Source organism: Culicoides brevitarsis, chromosome 1 (genome assembly GCF_036172545.1).
Source record: "Culicoides brevitarsis isolate CSIRO-B50_1 chromosome 1, AGI_CSIRO_Cbre_v1, whole genome shotgun sequence".
NCBI classification, from domain to species: Eukaryota; Metazoa; Arthropoda; class Insecta; order Diptera; family Ceratopogonidae; genus Culicoides; species Culicoides brevitarsis.
This window is the reverse complement of record NC_087085.1, coordinates 12,083,800-12,107,393: the sequence shown is the minus strand read 5'-3', so window position 1 is coordinate 12,107,393 and position 23,594 is coordinate 12,083,800. Positions and strand designations below refer to the sequence as shown.

Below are 23,594 nucleotides of genomic sequence, written 5' to 3'. Positions count from 1 at the left end.
AAAATAAAATAAAAACAATAATTTACACAACAAAACAAACTTTGATTTTCTGAATGAAATCTATACCTTAAAATAATGTATTTAATAATGTCTATGACAAAAACACGACGAAAAATTCTAAATAGCGCCGCCGTGCTGAACCGTACCCGCGATAACACTTTTATGTACTTGCCATGCCACACCACGTCGAAAAAACACGTTTTAACTCGCGCTCTTTATTTGGTTTACCTATTATTATTATTATTATTCTCAACATATAACATCTATATAACCCTTTTTAGCGTGTATGTGTGCAATATATATGTTGGTATTGTGTACAAATAAATAAAATAGACAGTTCGCGACTTATTTAAAATTCATTGAAATTGAAACGAAACGATGTACGGTTAGTCGTGCATCGAACATTATCGCTATTATTATATTTATACATATATAATATACAACATTACTGGATCGAAGATAACATGAGACGTGTTTTTGTATAAACATATATAACAAGCATAACAACAAAAACCTGAATGATTTCAATAATATATCTCATGGTGAGTAATAAAATATTAAAAATATGCCAAATGGGTATACGAATTATTATTATTGATCCTCATCATCATCATATTTTTGGTTTATTTATTAATAATGCGTTTAATAATAGCAGCGAATTGGCAATCAATAAAGGAATGGTTGTCTCTATGTCTGTAAATTAATTATAGAACATTGCGAAAGGGTGATTGACTTGCAACGAGCGATTGATTGACTATTATTATTATATTACCGTAAAGTATATAATTCTGAAAAAATTTAAAAATCTGTTCTTTTGAAGAAAATAAAAATTTAAGTTTATTCTTTTAACATTTTTTGTTTCAAATTCTTATTTTTTAAAATATTTTTCTGAAAATTTTGAAATTTCAACTTATTTTGTATTTTCATATATTTTTATTTAAAAAATTAATAAAAATAAAATTAATAAGAATTTTAAAAATTAAAGATACAAAAAAAATATTATTAAATTTAATTTAAAAATTAATTTTATTAATATTAAAAAATTAAAATTTATAAAAAAAATTAAAAATAAAAATTAGAAAACAATTTTTTTAATTAAAATAAAATTTTATTAATAATTTATAAAAAATATTAAAATTTAATTAAAATTAAAATAAATTTAAAATTTGATTTTAATAAAAATTAAAAAGAAATTCTGTTCTTTTAACTTTAAAATTAATTTTTCTTAATTTATCTACATTTTTCTTTTAAATTTGAATTTCAAGTTTTTTTTTCTATTAGAATTATCAACTTTACGGTATTGGTATAATATAAGTCAAGTTTATTAGTGCAAACATTGGCGCTGTTTATTATTATTATATCATTAGAATAACAATAAGTCATGATTTTTTGCATAAAACTTGTCAAGTTTGCAATAAATTTAGCATAATAAACGTACTAAAACATAGTTTACAGGAGGAGAAGAAATAACTTGAGCTCTTTCAAGCAGAAAATACCAACATACATGCATCATAAAAGTTATTATCGTAGTTTATTTATAAAGGTAATAACAATTTTGATGAGGTATTTTTAATATTTTAATACATTTACTCCTGCTTCTTGCCATGTTCTCGGCTCAGTTTATTGCATTCATTCGGAATTCATGTTTCATCATCAGTTTAAACATAATCTTCCATGCAAACAACTTACACACATACAAAAAAAAACTCCATTACTAATACTTTCGTAGAATAATGCAAGAATTTCTTTTTACAGACGATGCAATATAATAATATGTGCAGCCGGCTCTTTTTATTTTATTATTACACTTATTTTTTTTTGCTGTACGTGTGTCGACGCATGAATGAAACGAGGCAGCAAAAAAAAAGTTGAATATAATAAATACCAAACAAGGCACGTTATTATTACTATTTTATGAATGTGTTTGTGTGCGCTCTGCATCATCGTCGCAGATTCACAGCAAGATTGAATTTTTGCTAGAAAGAGTTGTTTCATGTTGCGAAATAAATTACAGAATAATTTTTTTATACCTTTATTTATGTTAATAACAACATGACTTTTTTTCATAAAAAAAATCGAAAAAAAAATTAAAGGAATTTTTTGTAATTAATATTTTTTTAAAATATTTATAAAATTTATTAAAAACATTATTTTTAATTTCATTGAAGTTTTTTTCAATTAATTACGCAAATAAGCAAAAATTTATTTATAAAATTTATAAACACAACTTAAAGTTATTTAATGCGAATCTAACACGAATTAACTCGATGGAATTTAAAATTCACTGGAATGTAAACTGATAATAATGATGATAAGAAACTCATCGAGGTGTGAAATAATTCGCTAGTTTTTACTCACATACAAAATTGTAACAGAAATAATAAATAATAATAATAATAAATAATTATTATTATAAATTTTAATTGTCTTGGATTTCTGTGTAATTGATTTTCACACTTCGACAAACTTGGAAAAGTGTCACGTTTCAAGTAATAATTACGTTATTTACTTAAATGGGATGTAATTTTATCAAATCTTAATTATTATCAGATTTTCTCTGTAATTATGTCTGCTGGATATTTAATTCAAAAAAAAAAATCACACACATAAAAAAAATATTTTCTCACAATGACAATCCCTCTCTATTAAATTTATGCACTTTTTATCCCTATTTAATTTTTTTTTTTGTATTAAAAAAATTTTTACCTTTAAAATCTGGCGTACATTGTAGAAGACGTTGTTGAATTTCCAATAATTTTGATTATTTTAAATAGCATTTATTTTTTCACTTCAATTTAGCTAATAATATTTGATTTTTATTTTTTTTTTATTTTTTTTTATAATAATTTTTTTTTTACTTGTGGTAATCTTTTTATTATTACACTAATTTAATTTTTTTTTATTTTTTTACACACAATTTTATTCAGATTTTTTTATTATAATTTTTTTTTTCTATTAATATTTGTAAGAAATATTTTCAAGATGCACCTTCAATGCAATGTTGATGATGATGTATACAATTCTTTATTTATTTTTTTTTCTCTTTTTATTATTTGTATACCTTTATATATATTTTTTTATTATTTATTTATTTCTTCCTTCTGTATTTTATTATTTTTCTCTCCAACTTCTATTTATTATGATTATTACATATCATTATATAAAGCTGTATAACTTTTGCTTGCACAGCAGACAGACACTATTTCACGGAATTAATAACGGATCCAGTTTGTATGTACGGTGAAAAAATAATAATAATGATTTGTTGTGTATTATGTACTATAAAAATACAACACCAGCAAAAAATGAAGATGCAGAACCGGTATACGTTTATATTTATTTATTTTTTTTTTCTTTCATAAAACTTTGCCCTTGTGGATTCTCACTGGCTAGTCTTTCTTCTTCACATATGACTGAACCGAGCGAAGGAACAAAGAAATAATTATATTTTTTAATAACTTTTAATAGTTTTCAAATAAAAATATTAATTATTAATTTTTTTTTTTCGTTTTTATTGCGCGAGAAACGAGACACAACACAAAAAAAAAATTAATGATGATTATCCAGCCACACTTAAAGCACGTTCAGTTTTGCTCGTGAATAATTTTTGTAAGTGCTTCACTTTAACACAGAATTTTTTTTTATCATAAAAAATACCTTCAGGGACAGGTATTCTGTTGAGTAAGTGACTGAAGAACGAATGAAGCGAAAAAAAAAGAGTTTTTTTTGTATTTTTCTTCCTTTTCACTTATTTCTTTGATTTTTTCCAAGAATTTTTGTGCCTTCGGTGTTATTTATTATTTTTTTGATATAATAACAAATAATGAGTTTGAAAATAATTTTAATGATAATTGTTACACAAAATAATTTTCAGTCGATAAATAATTAATTTTTTAATTCAATCTTCAAGTATTTCGATTTTTGTTCGTTTAATTTTAATTTTTTTCGTTTGCACGTTAATTCTTTTTTTTTCTATTTTTTATCCAATTAATCCATAATAATAACGCGGATAACGATTTTTAAAAAGCGCGCATCGAAATTTCGTCACAACTTCACACGAATAAAGTGAACGGCAAACTGATTTTCAGTTTTCACAAATACATGCAGGCAGAGACAGCATTTTTGTTTCAATGTGTGTGCGATGTGGAAAATGAAACATAACCGATTTGCGTGTGTTTGTGTGAAATATTTTTGTGTTGGTCTGGCGTTTCGCACTGGGATCAGATATTCTCTGTGTCTATAGGATCATATGGTTAGATTCCAGTGTTTTTCGTTCCAGAGCCGGTATTCTGTGTATTTGTGTGTTTGTTGAGGTAGTGTTAGAGACTGAAAATTGAAGAAAATAAAAAAATATTTGTGGTATATATTAAAATATATAAAAAAAAATATATAAATTATATATGAAAAATATATATTAAATATCAAAAATAATAAAATAATAATAATATAATATTTTTTGTGAATTTTGCTCTTAATTTTTTTAAAATTATTTATTTTTAATTTTTTTAATTATAAATAAATAGTCTCTCAATTTTTTTACGAATAAAAAACACAAAAATTAAGAAATTAAAAAATATAGGCTTTTTGTTTAATTAAAAAATTTCTCGCAATTAAAATATAAAATTTTTAAATTTGATTAAAAAATATATATTTTTACATAAAATATATTTTTTTGTAAATTAATTTTTAAATTTTTTTAACAATATTTTTTTAAGTATTTTATTATGTTTTTTAATATTTTTTTAAATATTTTTAAAAATATTAAAATTAATTAATAAAAAAATATATTTTTTATTGGATTTTTATTCCATTTCAACTTAACTTCTTTCTTAATTAATCTTATTAAATATTTTTAAAATATATATTTTTTTTATTATTTTTAATTATTTTTTTTACAATTTTTTAATGATTTTTTTTGATAGAAAATATTTTAAATTATGAATAATTTATTGTTGTTAATTAAATTAATTTTAGATAAAATTATTTTATATTTTTTTTATAAACGATTTTCTTGAAATAATTTTCTTTAATTTTTTTTTAATTAATTAATTTAATTTAATTTATTTAAAAATTAAATAATTAATAATTTAATCAATATAAATTAATTATTAATTCTTACTTAACAAATTTTTTAAAGTACCAATTTCAATTAAATTTCTTATTAAAGTAAAACTTTACTTTCGACATATTTATTCAAACTTTAATAAAACCATATGAACATTGGAGAATCTAATAATAGTAATATCTTTTATTTACAAAAGATCCTATCCAATTTGTTGCACTTATTAAACAATTTTGAACAATCTCTCTCCTTTTGAGCTCCTTTCAAATAAAATATCCTCTTTACACACCATAAGACGACTTTTCCATATCCTTTTCTTCAAATACGAGCAACGTGTCTAAATATAATTCAATTTAAATTAAAACCTCTTATGCATGATACAATGTTATCCATTATACATCATTTCACCTTTTATCAATACGTACCTTTTAATTTGATCTCTTTCTTCGATTACTCTTTACTCTACTTTCTCATGAAAAACCATCATTTGTATGCAAATAAAATAGTAGCAGAGCAGTAGTGGCAAAAGGATAAGACATGATTAGAATATCTGTAATCGATAAGGATTTATGATAAAAACATGACTGAGGTGAATAATGTAGAGCAGTACAAAAGTCTTGCACATGATCGGGTTAATATTCAATTTTTCCAATAATTTTTTTTTTTTTTGTGCAAGTCATAAATTATTTTTCGTCTCGCATAAATTGTAGCAATTTTCTTGATTATTAGACACTGATACAAATTTTTTTTTCGCTGTTTTTAAATAAATGAGCACTTCCGAAAATTTGTACTGAAAAAAAGTTGCTGAACAAACTTTTTCTAATAAATTTCAATGCAATTCACTTAAAACAACTTTTACTGCTGCACATTTCTGCTTCCTCTCTCATTTTTCTTGTGCCTGCCACTACTTTTTTTTCTTGTTGTTGTTGTTGTTAAATCTTAGCGTTTTGTTTCGCCTTTTATTTATTTATTTATGTAGTATTTGTATAAAATTGTGAGAAAGCTCACAAAAAAATATATTTATAGAAAATTTGTATCCTACGGTTGTGTAAATTATTTTTCTTGCTCTGTCTTTAACATAAGTTGTGTGAGAATTTGATATCAGTTGAAAATAAAAACTTTTTTTTTTGCAAAAAAAAAAAATAAAGTAAAATGCAAATAATCAAGAAAAAAGCAAGAAAAATATCTCTCCAGTAATGCTCGTTGCTTACAAATGTTGAAGGGAATGCAGAGTTGATGCACAAAAATTTCAGCATAAATAATACAAAACATTTTTTATTCTTATTTTTTATCCAAATGAAATTGCATTCAAAACAAGTTGAATTGTTGTTGCTGCAATAAGTTGCAACAGCATGTTTTTTTAAACGGATGCACGAAAAAAAAATCTGGAAAAGTTTTTATTTCTCATTATTCTTATTTTTTTTCAAAGTTTTCTTGTTATGTTAGCTTTCAAGTGGTCTTAGTTATGTTTGACAATTTTAACGTTAATTTTTTTAAAAAATACTTTATTTCGCATGATTTTTCATCATTCTCAACAATTTGCACCTTTTTCGCTTCAATACGAATTTTTTGTTGTCTTTTTATCAAAATGTCTGTCATTGCATAAAAAACTTTTTTTTTTGCAAGTCACTAAATTCAAAGCCAGCAAACTTGTGACAATTGATAATATGTGGCGAGAAAAAAAAACTTTTCTTTTGTTACTGCTCTGTGTGTGTGCGAGGAAAAAATTTGCGGAAAAATAAAATAAAATTTCCCATAATAGTGGAGGAAAAGGAAAAATTCGTTGCCCGAAGATAAGTTTTGTGTGTGTGAATTTTTTTGAAAGACTTCAACTTTCGTTTATCCAGAAAATTGGGTAAAAACGAATCAAATTTTTGTTTGCAAAAGTTGTCAAATGAGTAATTGTGTTTGTCTTCTGGCTTTGATCAGACCCGAGAAAAAAAAAATAAAATATTTTTCATACGTTTTATATTTAAATGAGAAAAAAAATTGTAAATTTTTCCAAGCATCTTGCGACAACATCTTGCTCCAAAAAGAAAAGAAAGAAAAAAAAGAGTTTTCCGTTGGCTGCAATAAAAAGGTGATAAATTAAATGAAATACCAGACAAAACTTCAATCTTTGATGAAATGTAAGAAAAATCTCCGTTTCATGCAAAAAAATAGGAGATTCCTACGTACAACTTCCCATTTAACGAAACTGTAAACTTTAAGCGAAGTTGTGAATTCAAAATTTAAAGTCAATGAAAGCAAGATTAGAAGCTGAAAATGTGTATTGGGACGAAATATGTTGATTGCAAGATTAAAAGTGCATTGGGTCAAAAATGTGGGTCATTTGGGGTAAAGATGGGACGAAAATCTGAATTTGCATTGGGTTAAAGTTTTTACATGAACATTAATCTTGAATGTACATTGGGACAAAAAAAAATTTAAATGTCACTTGGGGCGAAAGTTTCAAATGTGTTTTGGGTCAAATTTTTAAAATGTGCATTGGGTCAAAAATCTTGAATGTGCCTTAGGTCAAAGTTTTTAAATTTGCATTGGGCAAAAAAATTTAAAATGTCAACTGGGGCAAATTTAGAGTGCCTAATATTTAAAGACCTAAAATATGCATTGGGTCATTGTTTTTAAATGCGCATTTGGCTTGAAATTGTATAGAGGCAAATATTTTAAATGCTAACTGGGACAAATGTCGAGTAAATAGTACTTTAAAAATTTAAAATATGCACTGGGACGAAAAAGTTTTGTAAACACAAACCGATTCGTTAAATAGGAAGTTGTACGTACAACACTTTTTTATATCTTTTTGACTATTCCAGCAGCTTGACAAACATAAAATCAGATGAAAATATTTTCTGCCAAAGTTTTTATTGCGAGTTTGTTACATTTGTTGCTCGTCGCTGCGAGAAAACGGCGTGTCAGATGACTCGTCTGCCATACTTGATGAAACTATTTACGAGACAAAAAGAACTTTTTTATGTAATTTCGTGTAAATTGGCTTATAAATTTTTCTCCTTGTGCATTTTCGGAGAAAATTTCCATATTAAATATTCTGTGTGTTTAGTTTTACTCAAATTATTATCTCTGATTACTTTTAAGCTTTTAAAATATATCGAGAAACGGCACTATAAAATTCCCAGAAGCTTTATCCCGAAATATCTAAGCCAGAACAAACAGAGAGAGAGACGCACATATTGATTTAGTATTATTACCTTCCTGTTTTGTGTATTCATTCACTGTTTAAATATCAATGTATTTTCTAGGAGTCTAGCTTCTGCTAAAGCTAACAACACATAAAGCACATATAAATGGCTAAAATTAACATTTCAGTTTATCAAATATATGATGATGATGATGCTGCTTCTGCTGTTATGCTTGGTTATGCCGCGTGGCATGTGAGTGTTTGCATAAAGCTAATGAATCATGAAACGAACAACAAATGAGAGCTACGTTACAGGGCGCACGCACAGGAAATATGGGTATTAAATTTTCTTTAAATATATCATATTTATAATGGTTTTGAGCGAGACAAGTTTCCTTGCGCCTGGCATTGTTTTAGACGAGTTGGAGCAAAATGAAGCCACTGATGACTTCGTGGAAAAGTGTTGAGGCATTAAGAGTTGTTTTCGTGAGAAATGCATTTCTTTACGCAAACGAGATTCGAGGAAAATCTTCTTTAGTTTTGATGAAAATTCCTGTTTTCTAAATGGATTTCCAGAAGAAGCAATTTATGATAAAATTTTCATCTTTATTTATTTATTGTTTTATTTTGAGTTATTAGAAGAGTTAAAATTTACAAAATAATTAAAATTAGAAATTTCATACTTTTCACGCAATTTATTTCGAAGGAAATAATTTTTTGGGTCCTTGAATTTTTCTCGAAATTCTTAAGAGATACAACGCTATTTTTTCTGAAAGAGCATAAAAAATGCAAGAAAATGGCGGTTGAATGATTAAATTCGGAGTTTTGTGAAAAATTTTAGTCAACAGAATACTTGAAGCTCCCTATGGACGAAAAAGAGATAAAAATAACCCCATAAGTGGTCAAATTAACCCTTCAGGAGATAAACAAAAAAAAGGTAAATTTGTATATCCCAGTGAGACTAAATAACCTTTTTTTAAGGCCCTGAGGTCTTGAAAATAAGGCTCTCAAAATTTTACATAAAGAAATTCCGAGATTTTATTTTTTTTGAAAAAAAAAATTTTTTTTTTTTTTTTTTTTAAAAAAATAAAAATTTTGGAATTTCTCCATGTAAAAGTTTGAAGACCTTATTTTCAAGGCCTTAGGGCCTTTAAAAATGTTATTTTGTCCCATTGGATTTATTAAGAGGTCAAAATTTACCTCCATAGGGTTTAATCTAACCTCTTTAAAAAGGTTATTCTGACCACTTGAGAGGTTAATTTGATACCTTCAGAATTGGTCAATTTAACATCTCAAGGCGTCAGAATAACCTCATCAAGAGGTCAAATTAACACATTAGGAGATAAATTTTATCTCTTTTTCGCCCAAAGGGCTCTTTTTATATAAATAAATTCGAAAAAAAAAATTCTCCTAAAAAAAAAATTTTCGATTTCTGTTTCAACCCCAAATAGACATAAGTTTTTCACCACAATCAGGAAATTAATCGATTATAAATCGTGTTATGTAAAAACGAGACAGCGACAAAAACATAAAAAAAAGTGTTTAGAGAGTAATTCCATTCAAAAGTGTGGACCAAATATAATTTTCTTCAAAGCGATTCAATTCATGTCTATGACAATGCACAAAGTTCTTCTTTTCTTTTTTTTTCGTAATGACTAGCAAAACTATTTTCCGTTCCAGGAAATTGTATTTATTCGAAATGGATCGATTTTAGACTTGTGGCTTTGTTGAATGGAACAAAATCAGAGGGAAATTGTGTGTTACACCCATTAGCCTTGTTTTGTTCGATTATTTGTAAAAGCGAATTAAAGGCAGTTTTACAGACGATCGAAACTGTATTAAATGGAATAATCCCCGAACAAAGCTGATGAGAATTAGCAAGAGAGAGAGAGAAAAGGAAATTAAATGTCAAATTAATGCGAGTAAATAATTATTTTGTGTGTAGTTTAGTACAGTGAACATTTTGGGTAACTTTTAGTTAGAAGTTTGGGAGAAAATTTATTTGAGTTTCAATAAATTTGCAAATAAATTTTTTGAGTGGGAAAGTTTAGTAGGGCAAATATTGATTTTTTAGTAGAAATTTTTTAAGAAGATTCACAAAAAATATTTTTTAAGCATTTCCAGCAAAAATAATTATTCAAATTAAGCAAAATTAAGTAGAAAAACTCACCTGCAACGACCAAACATACATCTTGCGTCTTAAAAAGTTGTAATGCGCACTCCAAATTAATGCAAACTCACACAGCAGCGATAAAATTCTTAATTAATTCCCGAATGAATATTCATTCCGACTTGGAAACGTCCGAATCCAATACCACAACTAACGGCACATAAAAAATTTAAATGAAAATGCAAAACTAACAAATGTTCCGTTGTATTGTTATCACTTTTTTCCCTCGGTTTCGGCATAAAAATAGCTAAGAATTGCAATTTCAAGTCATTAACAGCGGCAATTAAATGGTAAATGTATAAAATTACTAATTACTCACCGAAATAGGATTTTAACACATTTATCAGGCATTTATTTAGTTATTATTATGTTGTGTTATGTTACAGGATGATGTTATTGTAGTCTGTGTTTCGCTAAAAGATATCCTTGGAAGCGTTGAATGTTGTGCCAAAAAAAAAAAGAATGTAGCTTTTACTAATTAGTTTTGTTCATATCACAATGAGAGGTTGTCATTAAAGTTTTTTAGATTTAAATTTTTATCCTAAAAAATATTTGGTTAAATTTGTAATTTATTTAATTAAATTTAATTCAATTAATTTAATTATTTAATTAAATTAATTTAATTTAGTTATTTATTTATTTTTTTTTATTTGGAAATTATTTAATTAATTTCAGCCAAACATAAAATAATAAACCAATAAAAAATTAAATAAATTGATAAATTAATTATTTTTTTGTTTTTTGCAAAATTTATATTTTTAAAAATATTTTAATACAATATCGTTTAAAAAATTTATTAAAATTTAATTTTTTATTAAAAAATTAATTAATAAAAATAATTTTAAAAAATATTAAATTATAAATTTCAAAAAAAAAAAAATATTTTTAATTTTTAATAAAAAAAATAATTTTTTAAATTATTAAAAATTTATTATAATTAATTAATTTAATTTTTTATTAATTTGATAATTTATTAATTAATTTTGTGGAGAATTTTAAATAATTTATATTAATTATTAATTTAAGTTATTATAAAATATTTCAGATTTAAAAATATTTTTCTTTAAAATTAATAAATGTTTTTAATAAAATTAAAAAAAAATTAAATTTTTTTTTTTTAAATTTAAAAAAATTATTTTTTAAGGAAAATTTTATTTTTGAAAACCTTTCTATAAATTATTTTTAAATTATAATTAATTATTAATCTTATTAAATTTAAATTTAATTTAATTTATTATTTTATTTTGAAAAATAAATTTGAATCCAAAAAATGGTAAACATTAAAGGTAAGAATTTCTAAAATTTAAAAATAATATTTTTTTATTTTTTTAAAATTTTTAAACTAAATAAAACTTTCCAACCTACCTTTTCAGAGAAATTCTGGCACTGTTCAAGCAATTAACATCATCGGTCTGTTAGAAATGCATTCTCCTACTCTCCTCTGTGTCTACAAGCGCAACAAAACAGCTTCATAATAAATTTTTCGCAAGTTCAACCATTTAATTGAACATTAATTATAACGCCAAACGCGACTTTTCCATAGACACAGCGCTGCGAGACACGAGATAATGTGAGAAAAGATGTTTTATTTGTTATGCCATGTTACCGACACGAAATTTGGCGCCTTTTAGACTAATCTAATAACCCATTGATAACAATAACAACTTTGTAATTGTTTGTTTTAAAATTTCTACGAGCTCCGTTGTACGCAACTAACACAAAGAAAACTTTTATTTACTTCGCGCGTTAGTAGTTGTACATTTTTTGCCGGTTTCTGTGTTTTACGATATGACAATGATGAATGATCGTTGTGAAGGTGCATGATCAACACTAATACATTCATTCATGTGTCGGGTTGTGTTTATTTTCGACATCTGATGAGACGTCGCGACGAGACAATTTTTAGTTGTGTGTTTATCGTAGTTGAATTCGGTCAATTTTTCCTTATTCGACGTCGCGCTCCAATTAAATGCAACAAAATTATGTATTTTGTGTTGAATTCGAGCGAAAAATGAATCGAAATCCGTCTTCTCGTATCGATATTGAGGGATTTTTCAAGCCTTTACTGCTGCATCAGCAAAGTGTCGTTGTAAGTTATGAATTTTCTACGTTAGACGACGACCAGGAAAAACTTTTGGAGCTTTTTCGTTCACGTGCGAACATTATCAACCGTACGTACCCGAAAAATTCGCCACTTACCGTTATCGAGCAGGAACTAATCGAGCTCTTCAACAAATTTCTGTACGAATGGCCCGACGGTATCTGGATGCACTACGATAAGAAACGTCAAAATCTTATCGAAAACTTTTATTATGCCCTTGCTTATGCGGATTTCAAGTTTAGCGTCGACGAAATTCAATACATCATCAATACATGGAACATGTGCAAGTCAAATCGAGGTTCATGCAACAATTCCGGGTTTATTTCGTCGATTGTGGCATTCAAAGAGCTCAAACAATGCTTGATCATTAAGAAAATGGGCGTGAATCGCAACCGAAATGCCTTGGACAAAAACATCGAGAAACTCCATTCGAACGGATACGCCTTGGAATCACTCCTGAACACATTATTGCATCGTCAAGCCTTCGAAGTCATCAAAATGTTCTATTTAGTGTACGAGAAACAGACAAGTTACATCAGTTATCGTGCCGAGGCCACTTATAAAAAGGTTCTTGAACGCGTGGCACTCGACTTAGCCACAGGTAACATCGAAAAAATGGAAAAACAAATCGAATTTTTGCATTTTTTGCTGGATCATCCGAAAGTTGGCAAAAATTACATCGTAAAAACGCAAACTTTCAAGGAACTCCAACGATTGGGAGCGAAACGTGTCATCGAAATAATTCTCAGCAAGAAACCTTTCGTGGGTGCCTTGGATGAAAATGGAGACTTAATGATGGCTGACATCAACAAGCAGCAATTTGAGAGATTTTTCAATTCGCTCGTTACGCCGCAAGTAAATAACCGTCGCATCATCGAAATGGACTTGTCTTGCTTCTTTCCGCCGCAAGAAGAGCTGGATGCGAATCCCGAATATAATGAGATGAAATTTTTCTATCATCTGGCAGATACGAGAGAATTACGACCTTTGCTTGTACATCCCGTGATTGAAACTCTCATCAACCTAAAATACAAAAAATTGAGCATTTTTAATTGGGACTTGATTTTATGGAGAGTTGTGGTACTTTTACTCGTTTTACTCAATTATTTACTGCCATACACTGCGATTCACGTAATTTCATGGATTTCCTTCGGATGCCTGCTTCTGAGTGAACTTTATGCTTATTTTGAGTCGCCATCAAGGATCAGGATCTTCGTTTTAGGATTTTTGAACACGACAACGCTCACATTTCTCTTCTTCTTTTTGTACAAGGACTGCGTGACGAACGATTGTCCGAATGTCACGGGATTCGGAAGTCTCCTGCTTGCCATCAACATTACTTTTATCCTGTGTTACTTGTCGCATCATGTCTCGCTTTACGTTTTTATGCTCTTTAGTGTTGCGAGGAACGCTTTTAAATTTATCGCCGCCATCAGTATCATGTTAATCGGGTTTGCCTACTGCCTGAGTAAGAATTTTGGTGAATTAGAGGGATTCGAGTACATTCAAACAGATGAAAATAATACAGTTGTCTCACCGAACATTGGGCACTTGGAAAAGACGATCTTCAAGACGTTCCTGATGCTGACGGGGGAATTGGAAGCACGCGATATTCCGTATTTGCATCTTTTGAGCTATGCGGTTTTCTTGGTTTTTGTCTTTTTTGTGCCAATTGTGTCGATAAATCTCCTCAGTGGTTTGGCGGTAGGCGATGTACAACAAATTATCTCAAATGCGCGACTTTGGAGACTTACGACGATCACAATGTTTCTCTATTGGTACGAAAAAGGGTTGGCGAGAAGGACTTCGTGTCAACGATACATCGATTCAGCTCGAATTTACTACAAAAATATTCGGTAAATTTTTTTCTTGTAAAATTTCATCAAATTTCTTACCTTAAATTTTTTTTAGTTGCATGCTGAGCTCATTTTCGCTGAAAAACATTTACGAATACTTGAAAATTTCACAATTGAGCATCTCCGCCAACAAATGTTTGTACCAAGATTTTTCCCAAAGCGGTAAAATAACCTTCGATCTTGCCAGTAAACGCGTCAAACTGCAAGACAAGCCGATTTGTAGGATTTCCTCACATACTGCCCGCCATACTGCCGAGACAATTCACGAAGAAAAGAACCGCAAACGTCGAAGTCGTGAAGAAAAAAAGGAAATTAAGGATAAAGAATACGCCAAAAAAACTGCCGGAAATATTTTGGACCGCTTGAATAAAATTGAAAGAAAAATGGAAAAATTAATGCAACTTGAGACCGAATTTCGGCAAATTTCGAATCACATCGTGTACTTACATGAAACGAGTCCTAATCGTAAACTCTCGCCGACGAAGTTACTGCAACACATAAAAAGTGCCCAACCGCCGCACGTTCGAAGAAAATCCTTATGATTGCCTTTAAAAAAAAGTCTCATTTGACGAAAAAAAAACTAGGATAAAACTATTTTTATTATTTTATGTTTTTTTTTTATTTTTATTATTATTCGCCATTCTCGGAAATGGGAAAAGTGCATTTTAAGAAGACGACTTGTGCAATTTATACAAATATAATTAAAGATACTTAAAATAGAATAAAATAAGATTTATACGGAAAACTAAGACCATTAACAAAAGTTTTGTTGCGCTCTCTTTTATTTTTATTTTTTTTTTCCTTTTATTTTTAATTCTATCGAAAGAACTTTTTTTTTCGAACACATAGCTTTTTGCTTTTAACTAGCTTAAACTCATGTTTTTCTTAATTTAGTTGTTGTTTGTGTTTTTTTTTTTATTTTCTTTCATGGAATGTTGCCTAATATGAGAAGAGAGAAGGAGTTTTGCAATAATTAATGCAGAAGTTCGTTTCCCATTAATGCAGTTTTTGTTACTTTTTTAAAATCTCTTGAATTTTTAATACAGCACTAAAGGCGGGTTATGTGCTTATCAATAAATTGAGAGCAAATGAGAAAATTTTATTCCTTCTGAAAAAAGTATGCAATGAACTTTACATTTTTCGATTTGTAGAAATTTCATGGATGATTTTATAATTTTTTTTAAATTATATTAAAATTTAAATTAAATTAAATTAATAAATTAAATAAATAAATAATAAATCAAATAAATTTAATTTAAAATTATTAAATTCATAATTTTTATTATTTTTAATTAATTTCAAATTTTTTTATAAATTTTTTTTTATAAAATTTTAATTTATTTTTTTAATTTAATTTAAATAATAAATTAAATTTTTAAATTTATTTTAAATTTTAAATTATAAATTAAATAAATTTTAAATTTTTTAAATTTTTTTTAAATTTATTTATTAATTTAATTTAAATTTATTTTGTTTAAAATTTATTTTTTTTTTCATTTTTGAATTTATTAAAATGAGAAACTATCAATTGGTCTTTAGAATTCTTTTTTCATTCATTCATAGCAAAAAAAAATCAGTAACTTGAAAATTCACAAAAAATCACAAAATTTTTAAAATTTAAAATTAAAATTAATTATAACTAAAATTAATTGAAATTAAGTAAAAATTCATGAAAACCTTCGGAAAAAATAAAAAAAAATATTTTATGATTAAATTAATTTCAATAATTTTTTACTTACTCAGACAAGTTTTTCTTCTGAATTTTTACATCTGCTTTAATTTTTTTTTTCTTTTGTCCATAGAAAATCAATAATACTATTCTTAATATTTCTCTAACTTTTGTCACTAAAACGACTTTCCCAAAAAAAAATCCAATCACCTTTTCACCCAAAATACATAATTCCCTCTCTGCAATTCGAAAGCCATTCAAAAGCCATCCTTTTCACTCAACCGCACCCCTTAAATCTTCTTGAACGGATCAAATATACTTATATTGTCAAGTTCGGACAATCATCATCATCATCTGCACACTCCAAGTCTTCATTTTTCTTTATGTCTCAGCATGTCACTAATTCGATGATATTCTAACATTAACAATGAAATTATTATATTTCGCACAACAACAGAGACCGAAAGTAACGTCATGAGTTAGGCACGAGACAACTAAGATGATTTTGATCAGACATGATAAATGTTACGACCAAAATTAATTCCTTTTAATCTGATGCATTTTCGATGTTGCTCCTTTTCAACTTTCGCAGACGTCGTCGTCGTTATCATGATTAAGAAAAAAAACCATCTGTTGAATTCAAACTTTTCCGTTCCGAGCGACGCAAATCGTCGTCATGCAGACGAATAAACAGCAACAACATGTTTAACATTTTTTTTCGCATTCATCCTCTTTTGTGGCATGATTTTTCTCTCCATCCAAGAATTTTTTTATGGGAAAAGGATGATATATCATTCGCTGCATAAAAATGTTGCTTGTTTATCGAATAGGTACCGGGCTGTTACTTAAATGTCATAATAGGACGCACACTCACAGGAACTACTCGAGACAGCTCAAACGTAATTTAAGATAAATTGATACGACGTGGAAGGAATTCCGAAACCGAATGTGGCATAAAAAGGGATGAAAAACTAATGGAAATCATCCGTCGTTCTTTTTTTTCTTGCTGCAGAATAGCGGAGCATAAAAGTCAAGTAGTTATTCATAATTTTGCAAAGTTGCTAAAAAAAAGTAGGGAAAGATTTTCCTAAATGATGACACAAAAAGTAATAATTTTAAGCGAAATACGAGAAGAACGGAACAAAAATGCAGTAAAAAAATTAACCAGAGATGAAAAATTATCATATGAAAATTGCTGATGGGTATGATTAAAAGTAATCCATTATTTATGACACCGCAATATGATATGGTGAGTAATAATTGTAGAGTTGTTGCACTTTTTTCTGCTTGTGGTTAAGATGATGATATAATGATGACAGTTAAATATTACTTTGCTGCATTTTGTTGGACTTTCATATGACGCAATTTACTATTTTTAGCCAAATTTGCTATTAAGGGTTGTGAAAATCTGAATTCACGATGAGATCAGAAAAATTAATCGATTCAAAAAGATTTTAATAGATGTCAGGTTAAGTAGATCAACAGTTTTTTTAGATCTGATCAGTTGATCTTTCTTATAGATCTTTAAAGTTAGGTTAAGTTTGACAAATACATAAATTATCTAACCTAACCTCACTTTAAAGATCTATAAGTAAGATCTAAGCTGATCAGATCTAAAAAAAATAATTTTCCCATATACGATCTTAAGATCAAATCAAAAGATCAGATTTGATCTGTCATGAACATTGACAGATCAAATCTGATCTTTTGCTTTATAATGAAGATTTCATTTTTACTCTCTTAAAATCTTTAACTCTCTTCATTCGTTTCTACCAAAACCTTTTATTTTCTCTTACTGTAACAACTCATCATAAAAAATTCACTTTTTAATTTTTCATTAGGATTTCTGTCAAAAATGACGAAGAACATTTCTTGCCAGTTACTTTCTGCCCTTTCTACAATTTCCCATTATTATCATATCAAATTTATAAAAAAAGGAAAACCTGTCAGAATGCAAAATTTTCTACTATTTTAGGCACGAACTGAAACGGAAGGATTGCTAGTTGTCACTTTTTGGTCCGTAATTTTATGCATTGCAAAATTCAATTTTCAAAATTTTAATTAAAAGTTTTTAATCAAGATTCATGCGATGCGATGCGTTTTGTTCTGTCTTTACTGCGAGCCAAAAGAAAAAAAAAAGAAAATTGTGTCTAACCACCCGCATATCGTTTTGCATGAAACATTTAGTTTTGATGATTTGCTCTCTGGTGTCTAGACATGAATTAATTTTCCATCACAAAGCAAGATGCTTAAATTTCAACTTTATTTCGCTCCGTTTGAGTTTTAATTAGGTTATAAACCTTCGTTCTCTCTCGTGCTAAAGGGAAAAAAACTGCGCTGCTAATATCGCTAATAATGTGTTTTTCTTTTCATCTTCAGGAATGTAGTTGAAAGTTTCGAGAATGTTCTCTTAAAACTTACACAAACAATTAAAATTTCATATTTTGATGCACGTTGCAGAAGTGTAATGATGCAAAAACTTGTAATATGCTTAAAAACGAAAATTACACGAAAACACGAGCAAAATAATAATAATCATATCCGACATATGTTGTTTGTGAAAGGAGCTTCGGCACACGGCGAACCTGGTATATTATTTAAATTTTCATTTTGTTCTAGATTCGCAGTGTATCATGCAACTTTTTGCATTTATAATCCGTGTTTTCGCATTTAGCTCTTGTTGAATATCTTATGATGTGTACACACACAGCTGAAAGAAGAAAGTCTATTAAAAGTCTTCTTTAAGAGCAATATTTAAAATTTTCATTTCTCTCTCTACCTCTGTTATTGCTCATACTTAAATGTGTGAATATCCTGGTTTTGCACTGACTTAAGCCTCACATGTACTTCACAAAGTATCTTCGACGAGTAACAACAACAACAAAAAAATGTTCAAGCAGAGAAGAAGAAGACGAAGAAAATTATGAAAGTATTATTTACGACAACTTTTGGTTTTGTTTAATATTGTATACTGCATGTCTGTGAAAGCTGCTGCTGCTGCTCCTTGTGATGCATCTTTGCGGTGAGTAGAGTGTACTTTATGATTTTCTCTTACTTTGCGATAAATTTAAAAGTCACGTACAACTCACCAAACTATTTGCTCCTTCGAACGTCTTCAGAGGAACATTGATAGTGCCAACATATACGATTTGCTCCAAGCAAAGTAGGTTTCTCGGTAAGATACTCGACATGCAAAATGAATCTAATTTTTGATAAATTTTACGGTAACGCAAGGAATGAAACAAAGTGCAAAATGCAAACACTTTCTGGATATTTACAAAAGTTTGTGGGTTTACATAGTTGGTGCTCTTTTTTCAGCATAGAAAGGAAAATTAATTGAATTTTTAAAAAGATTAGAAAAAGATGCTGTCTTGTACATTTTTGTAACGAATTATCATTAAAAGCAATCGAATGACCAAAAGACAATAACAATCATTTGGAAAAAAAATTAAAACAGAAGACAAGAAACAGACACTGATAGTAAAAACAAAAAAAAACTAAAAAAGCAAAACAATGATAATGAAAATGATTGAAGCTTGGTTTGCTTAAAGATGATGAGTTGAGCGCATTTCAACAAATTTTGTGAAAGCGATCGAAAAAGTAAGATAATTATGTTGAAAATCCTTAAAAGGATAGGAACAAAGCTGATAGATTCATAGAAAATGTCATAAAATCGAAATTTTGGTAAGTAATATCCCATCCTCGTCGCTAATAAAATATAATTATGCGGAGCGAAAAGATAACACGTTCGTTTTGTTCAAGATATCAAACCAAAGAAAGCGAGAACTTCTTTGTTTATGACGTTCATTTAGTTTCAGCTTCTGTATAAAATTGGCTTGATCGTTATAAGTTTGTTCTTCCTGTCCTGTATTGATCATTTATTAGTGAGAAGACAAGATTGTCTTTAAGGTTTGTTTTATCATATATCGCTTCCATTTGTATCCATCCATAATCTCAGGTGTCTTTTGGCTTCTTAAATATATTTCTGAAAAATAAAAATAAATGATAAAATCTATAAAAAAAATCTGTTCGATAATTATACTTCCCTAAAAAATATTTAAACTTAAAAATATTTATTTAACGAAACAGACAGACAAAAAAAACTTTTGGAGCAAATTTAAAATTGTAACTTTCCTGAAAAAAGTAAAAGCCGATTTTTATCGTATTTCAATTGTTCCAGATGTTCTGTAGTAAAAACTCCAAACGACACAACCGCACTGACATTTGTATGTATCGACAATTTTTTTTTGCTTCATCAATAAAAAAACATAAAACGACATTCAATGAGCTTTTTATCGCCTCAACTAAATGAAATTGATTTTCATCTTCTCTCTTTCCACTGTACTTTCTTTTCTATTTTCATTTTCATCTGCGTTGAATGTTTGTTTGTCCTTATTTTTTTTTCTCTCTGTGTATTGCTGAATTGACTTTCCTTCATTTACTTGTTTCTTTGCCCCTTTTATTTGATTTTATGCGACGCTCTGTTGTTGTTGTCGTCGTCTGATGATATCATCGATACCGTAACAAGACAATTCAACCTTTAACAATTTTATGATTACAATCATCTGTTTTTTTTTCTGCGTTCTTTCACCGTTTTTTGGCGACGATGCCTTGCAGCAGCAACTCTGAAAGAAAGGACACAAAAAAGTCAATCAGTATCGGATGTGTGGAGTGTCTTTAATTTAATTTCGATGAATTGATCAATTCCTAATGAACGTTTATATTTTCTGCTCAAATTAAGTTAATAAGTATAACAGTTGACACTAAATGGGTTCCGTTATAAATATTTATAAATATACGCAGAAGAATTATCAGTTTACAAGTATTTGGAGTGAGAGCGAAGGTTATCAACATTTTTTTTTTTCGTTAAACGTTCTTCAGAGAAACTAATTTAAGAGAATTTACAACAATTAAAAATATTTTCTAACAAAAATTACTCATAATTGTTGCGATTTTCTCGATATTTGATGACTAAATGGGCATTTAGTGATAATTAGTATTCTTCTCGCACACAACAATCGCTCACTTTGTCAATTTATTCACACAAAATCACAAGACGCTCTCTTCTCACAAAAATAAATATAAGCGAATTGTGAGTAAATAAACACAAACAACGAGACCTGTTGTTCAGTTATTCCTCAACGCTCGCCATGTTCAAGATAATTTTGCTTCTAGTCGCTTCGCTTGTTATTTCTAGCAATGTAAGTCGTTGAAAATCTTACCAAAATCCGTTTTTCAAAGCAAATTCTTTGTAAAAATAGGCTGATGCCATTGCCGAACGACGTCGCATCGCCCAAGAATGCCGTGTCGGCAAAAATGTCTCAGATGAAGTTGTCGAGAATCTCGTGAAGAACAATTACGTTGATGTTGATCCGACACCGGAGAACTCGTGTTTCGCACGTTGCGTAGCTCAAAAGTTTGGATTTACCAAAGACGATGGCGATTATAATCGAGATCATGTTGTCAATAATGCTCCGAGTGATTTGCAACCAAAAGTGAGTTTTGATCAGGGTTGAAAAAGTTTTTTGGCTTTTACTTAATGAATTTAATCTGAAAATTTAGAAAAAAATATTAAATTACTTGACTTAAGCCTTAAGTTTTATCGTAAGTCATTAAGTTTTACCTTAAGTCATTAAGTCTTATCTTAAGTTATTAAGTCTTATCTTAAGTCATTAAGTTTTATCTTAAGTCATTAAGTATTATCTTAAGTCATTAAGTCTAATCTTAAGTCAATATAAAAAGTTTTTGACTTAAGCTTGAACATAAGAAAAATTTAATTATTTTTGGATTTAATATCAATTTTTGACAAATTTTTGTTTTGAAAAAAAATATCTTGAAAAATTAGTTTTTTGTTTTGACTTAAAACTTAAACTTTGACTTAAGAATAAGAAAATTAATTTATTAGCATTTTCTTGTGATTTTTAGTCAAAAGTTATTGACTTAGAGACCAATTAGAAAATTTTTTCTTAAAAACTTAAGTTATTAATTTTGACTTAATTGACTTAAGAGTACTTAAAAGAACTTAACATCGACTTAACATGATTTTCCTTGTAATTAATTTTTTTTTAATTTTTATTTGTAATTTTAGTTCACCGAATACATGGATGCCTGCAAAGAAGAAGTTGGCGTAGATGCTTGTCAAACCGCATTCAAGAAGAACAAATGCTTCTTCGCCAAATACGAGGAAGGCAAAAGCTTGTGGGAGAAAATCAAGGGATTTTTCGGATGATTTAATAAATAAATTGCTGGTTAAGTGGAACAAAAAAAAACTATAATAGCAACTTGATTTCTTTTGAGATAACTTGTCGTGTGTGCTCGTTGTTCATGCATGACGCAAGATGAAAAGAAATAAATTTTTCCTACACTTTTTCAAATGCTTCAATATTGTAATAACTTCCCGGAAAATTATCTTTTTCCTCAATTTTTTCTACTCACATGACGTCAATTTCAATAAGGAACTCCAAGAGAATCGTTAAAAATGCTCGTTTATAAAAGAAGATGGGAAAATGCATCATCACCGGATCCTTGTCTGGGAAACGAACTTATAAAATGTTTTTTTTTGCGCTCTCTCTCGACTTCGTGCTTGTGTGTTCTTAAGGACAAAAAAATCCATGTCTGATGTTGACAACAAAGTCAATTGTATTTCATTTATGTACGCGCGCGTGTTTATTTGCCTTCCGCAGAAATATTATTCATACGTGTATGATTAGAAAATATTCTACGCGGCAACACAATTTTTTTTCCATGTAAACTCGTTCTCTTCCTCCATGTCTCGCTAGCGGCAACAATTTAATAAAGCATGACACAAACAACAAAAAGGAGTGTCATTTAACATTGTTTATGCATGTTAGAGTTTCGCCTGTCTGCCACTCCACTCCAATCGTTGTGTAGTCAAACAAGCATCCGTTTGATGTTACAATTTTTTGTGTGTGTATCATCTGTTCGGTAATGTGTGTGGCTATGGTTTGTTCGATAAATGTGAAAACGAGGCTCACGCACACCTCGTCGCCAGTTACCGATAAAACGCGAAATTAAAACATCATTGTTTGGGATAGCAGTATCAACAATTAAATTGCTCGTCGATTAGTTTTTCATCGTTAAAGGAAAATTTTAATAAAATTGTTCGATTTTTTATATTTTTACAAAATTTTAAATTAAAAAAATATATGAAAAAACTTTTGACTTAAGCTAAAAACCTTTTGACAAGAGTTAAAATTTAGCTTGATTTAAATAATCTAAATTATTATTTTGATAAAAAGAAAAAAGATTTTAAATTTAGCTTAAGAGTAAGCTAAAGGTCGATTTCGGTAAAAAATATTTTCTTAATTTTTTGAAAATTAAATTATTTTAATTTATTTATTATTATTATTTTTTTTTTTTTTGACAAAATTTTCATTATTTGCAAGCTTAAGTAAATTTCTTAGATTTTCTTAGAATAGATTTCTTTCTTGCAACAATTTTTTTATTTATCAAATTTGTTCTTTTAACAATCATTTTCTATGAAAACATTAATTTTTATGCTTGATTTGGATTAATTGAAATAAATTTAGAATAAAAAATTAAAAAAAATTTAAATTAAAAAATTGAAAAAAAAATT

At 28.0% G+C, this 23,594-nt stretch overlaps 3 protein-coding genes across 6 annotated transcripts in view; 2 read left to right on the top strand and 1 right to left on the bottom strand.

The window, feature by feature from the left end:
- LOC134827467 (fat-like cadherin-related tumor suppressor homolog) overlaps window positions 1-2,871 on the bottom strand; it is a 174,424-nt gene extending 171,553 nt beyond the window's left edge. For all 4 annotated transcript variants that reach the window (XM_063840117.1, XM_063840118.1, XM_063840119.1 and 1 more), the window contains exon 1: window positions 2,707-2,871. The gene's annotated coding sequence lies outside the window, so the exon portion shown is untranslated. The remainder of the gene's footprint in view (window positions 1-2,706) is intronic.
- A 9,433-nt stretch (window positions 2,872-12,304) lies between these two features.
- LOC134836718 (transient receptor potential cation channel protein painless-like) lies at window positions 12,305-15,072 on the top strand. Its single transcript, XM_063851911.1, has 2 exons — window positions 12,305-14,328; window positions 14,384-15,072. Exons 1-2 carry the CDS (start codon window positions 12,341-12,343, stop codon window positions 14,868-14,870), a joined length of 2,475 nt encoding a protein of 824 aa, XP_063707981.1. The 5' UTR covers window positions 12,305-12,340; the 3' UTR covers window positions 14,871-15,072.
- Window positions 15,073-21,048: 5,976 nt separating this feature from the next.
- On the top strand, window positions 21,049-22,379 carry LOC134838351 (uncharacterized). Its single transcript, XM_063853863.1, has 3 exons — window positions 21,049-21,198; window positions 21,259-21,492; window positions 22,086-22,379. Exons 1-3 carry the CDS (start codon window positions 21,148-21,150, stop codon window positions 22,224-22,226), a joined length of 426 nt encoding a protein of 141 aa, XP_063709933.1. The 5' UTR covers window positions 21,049-21,147; the 3' UTR covers window positions 22,227-22,379.
- Window positions 22,380-23,594: the final 1,215 nt, after the last annotated feature.

Bases quoted from the DNA above. Each gene is read 5' to 3' on its own strand.
- LOC134836718 (XM_063851911.1), top strand. From the start codon at position 12,341: ATGCAACAAAATTATGTATTTTGTGTTGAATTCGAGCGAAAAATGAAT. The intron at 14,329-14,383 runs GTAAATTTTTTT...AATTTTTTTTAG, and splicing joins ATTTACTACAAAAATATTCG to TTGCATGCTGAGCTCATTTT.
- LOC134838351 (XM_063853863.1), top strand. From the start codon at position 21,148: ATGTTCAAGATAATTTTGCTTCTAGTCGCTTCGCTTGTTATTTCTAGC. The intron at 21,199-21,258 runs GTAAGTCGTTGA...TTGTAAAAATAG, and splicing joins CGCTTGTTATTTCTAGCAAT to GCTGATGCCATTGCCGAACG. The intron at 21,493-22,085 runs GTGAGTTTTGAT...TTGTAATTTTAG, and splicing joins CGAGTGATTTGCAACCAAAA to TTCACCGAATACATGGATGC.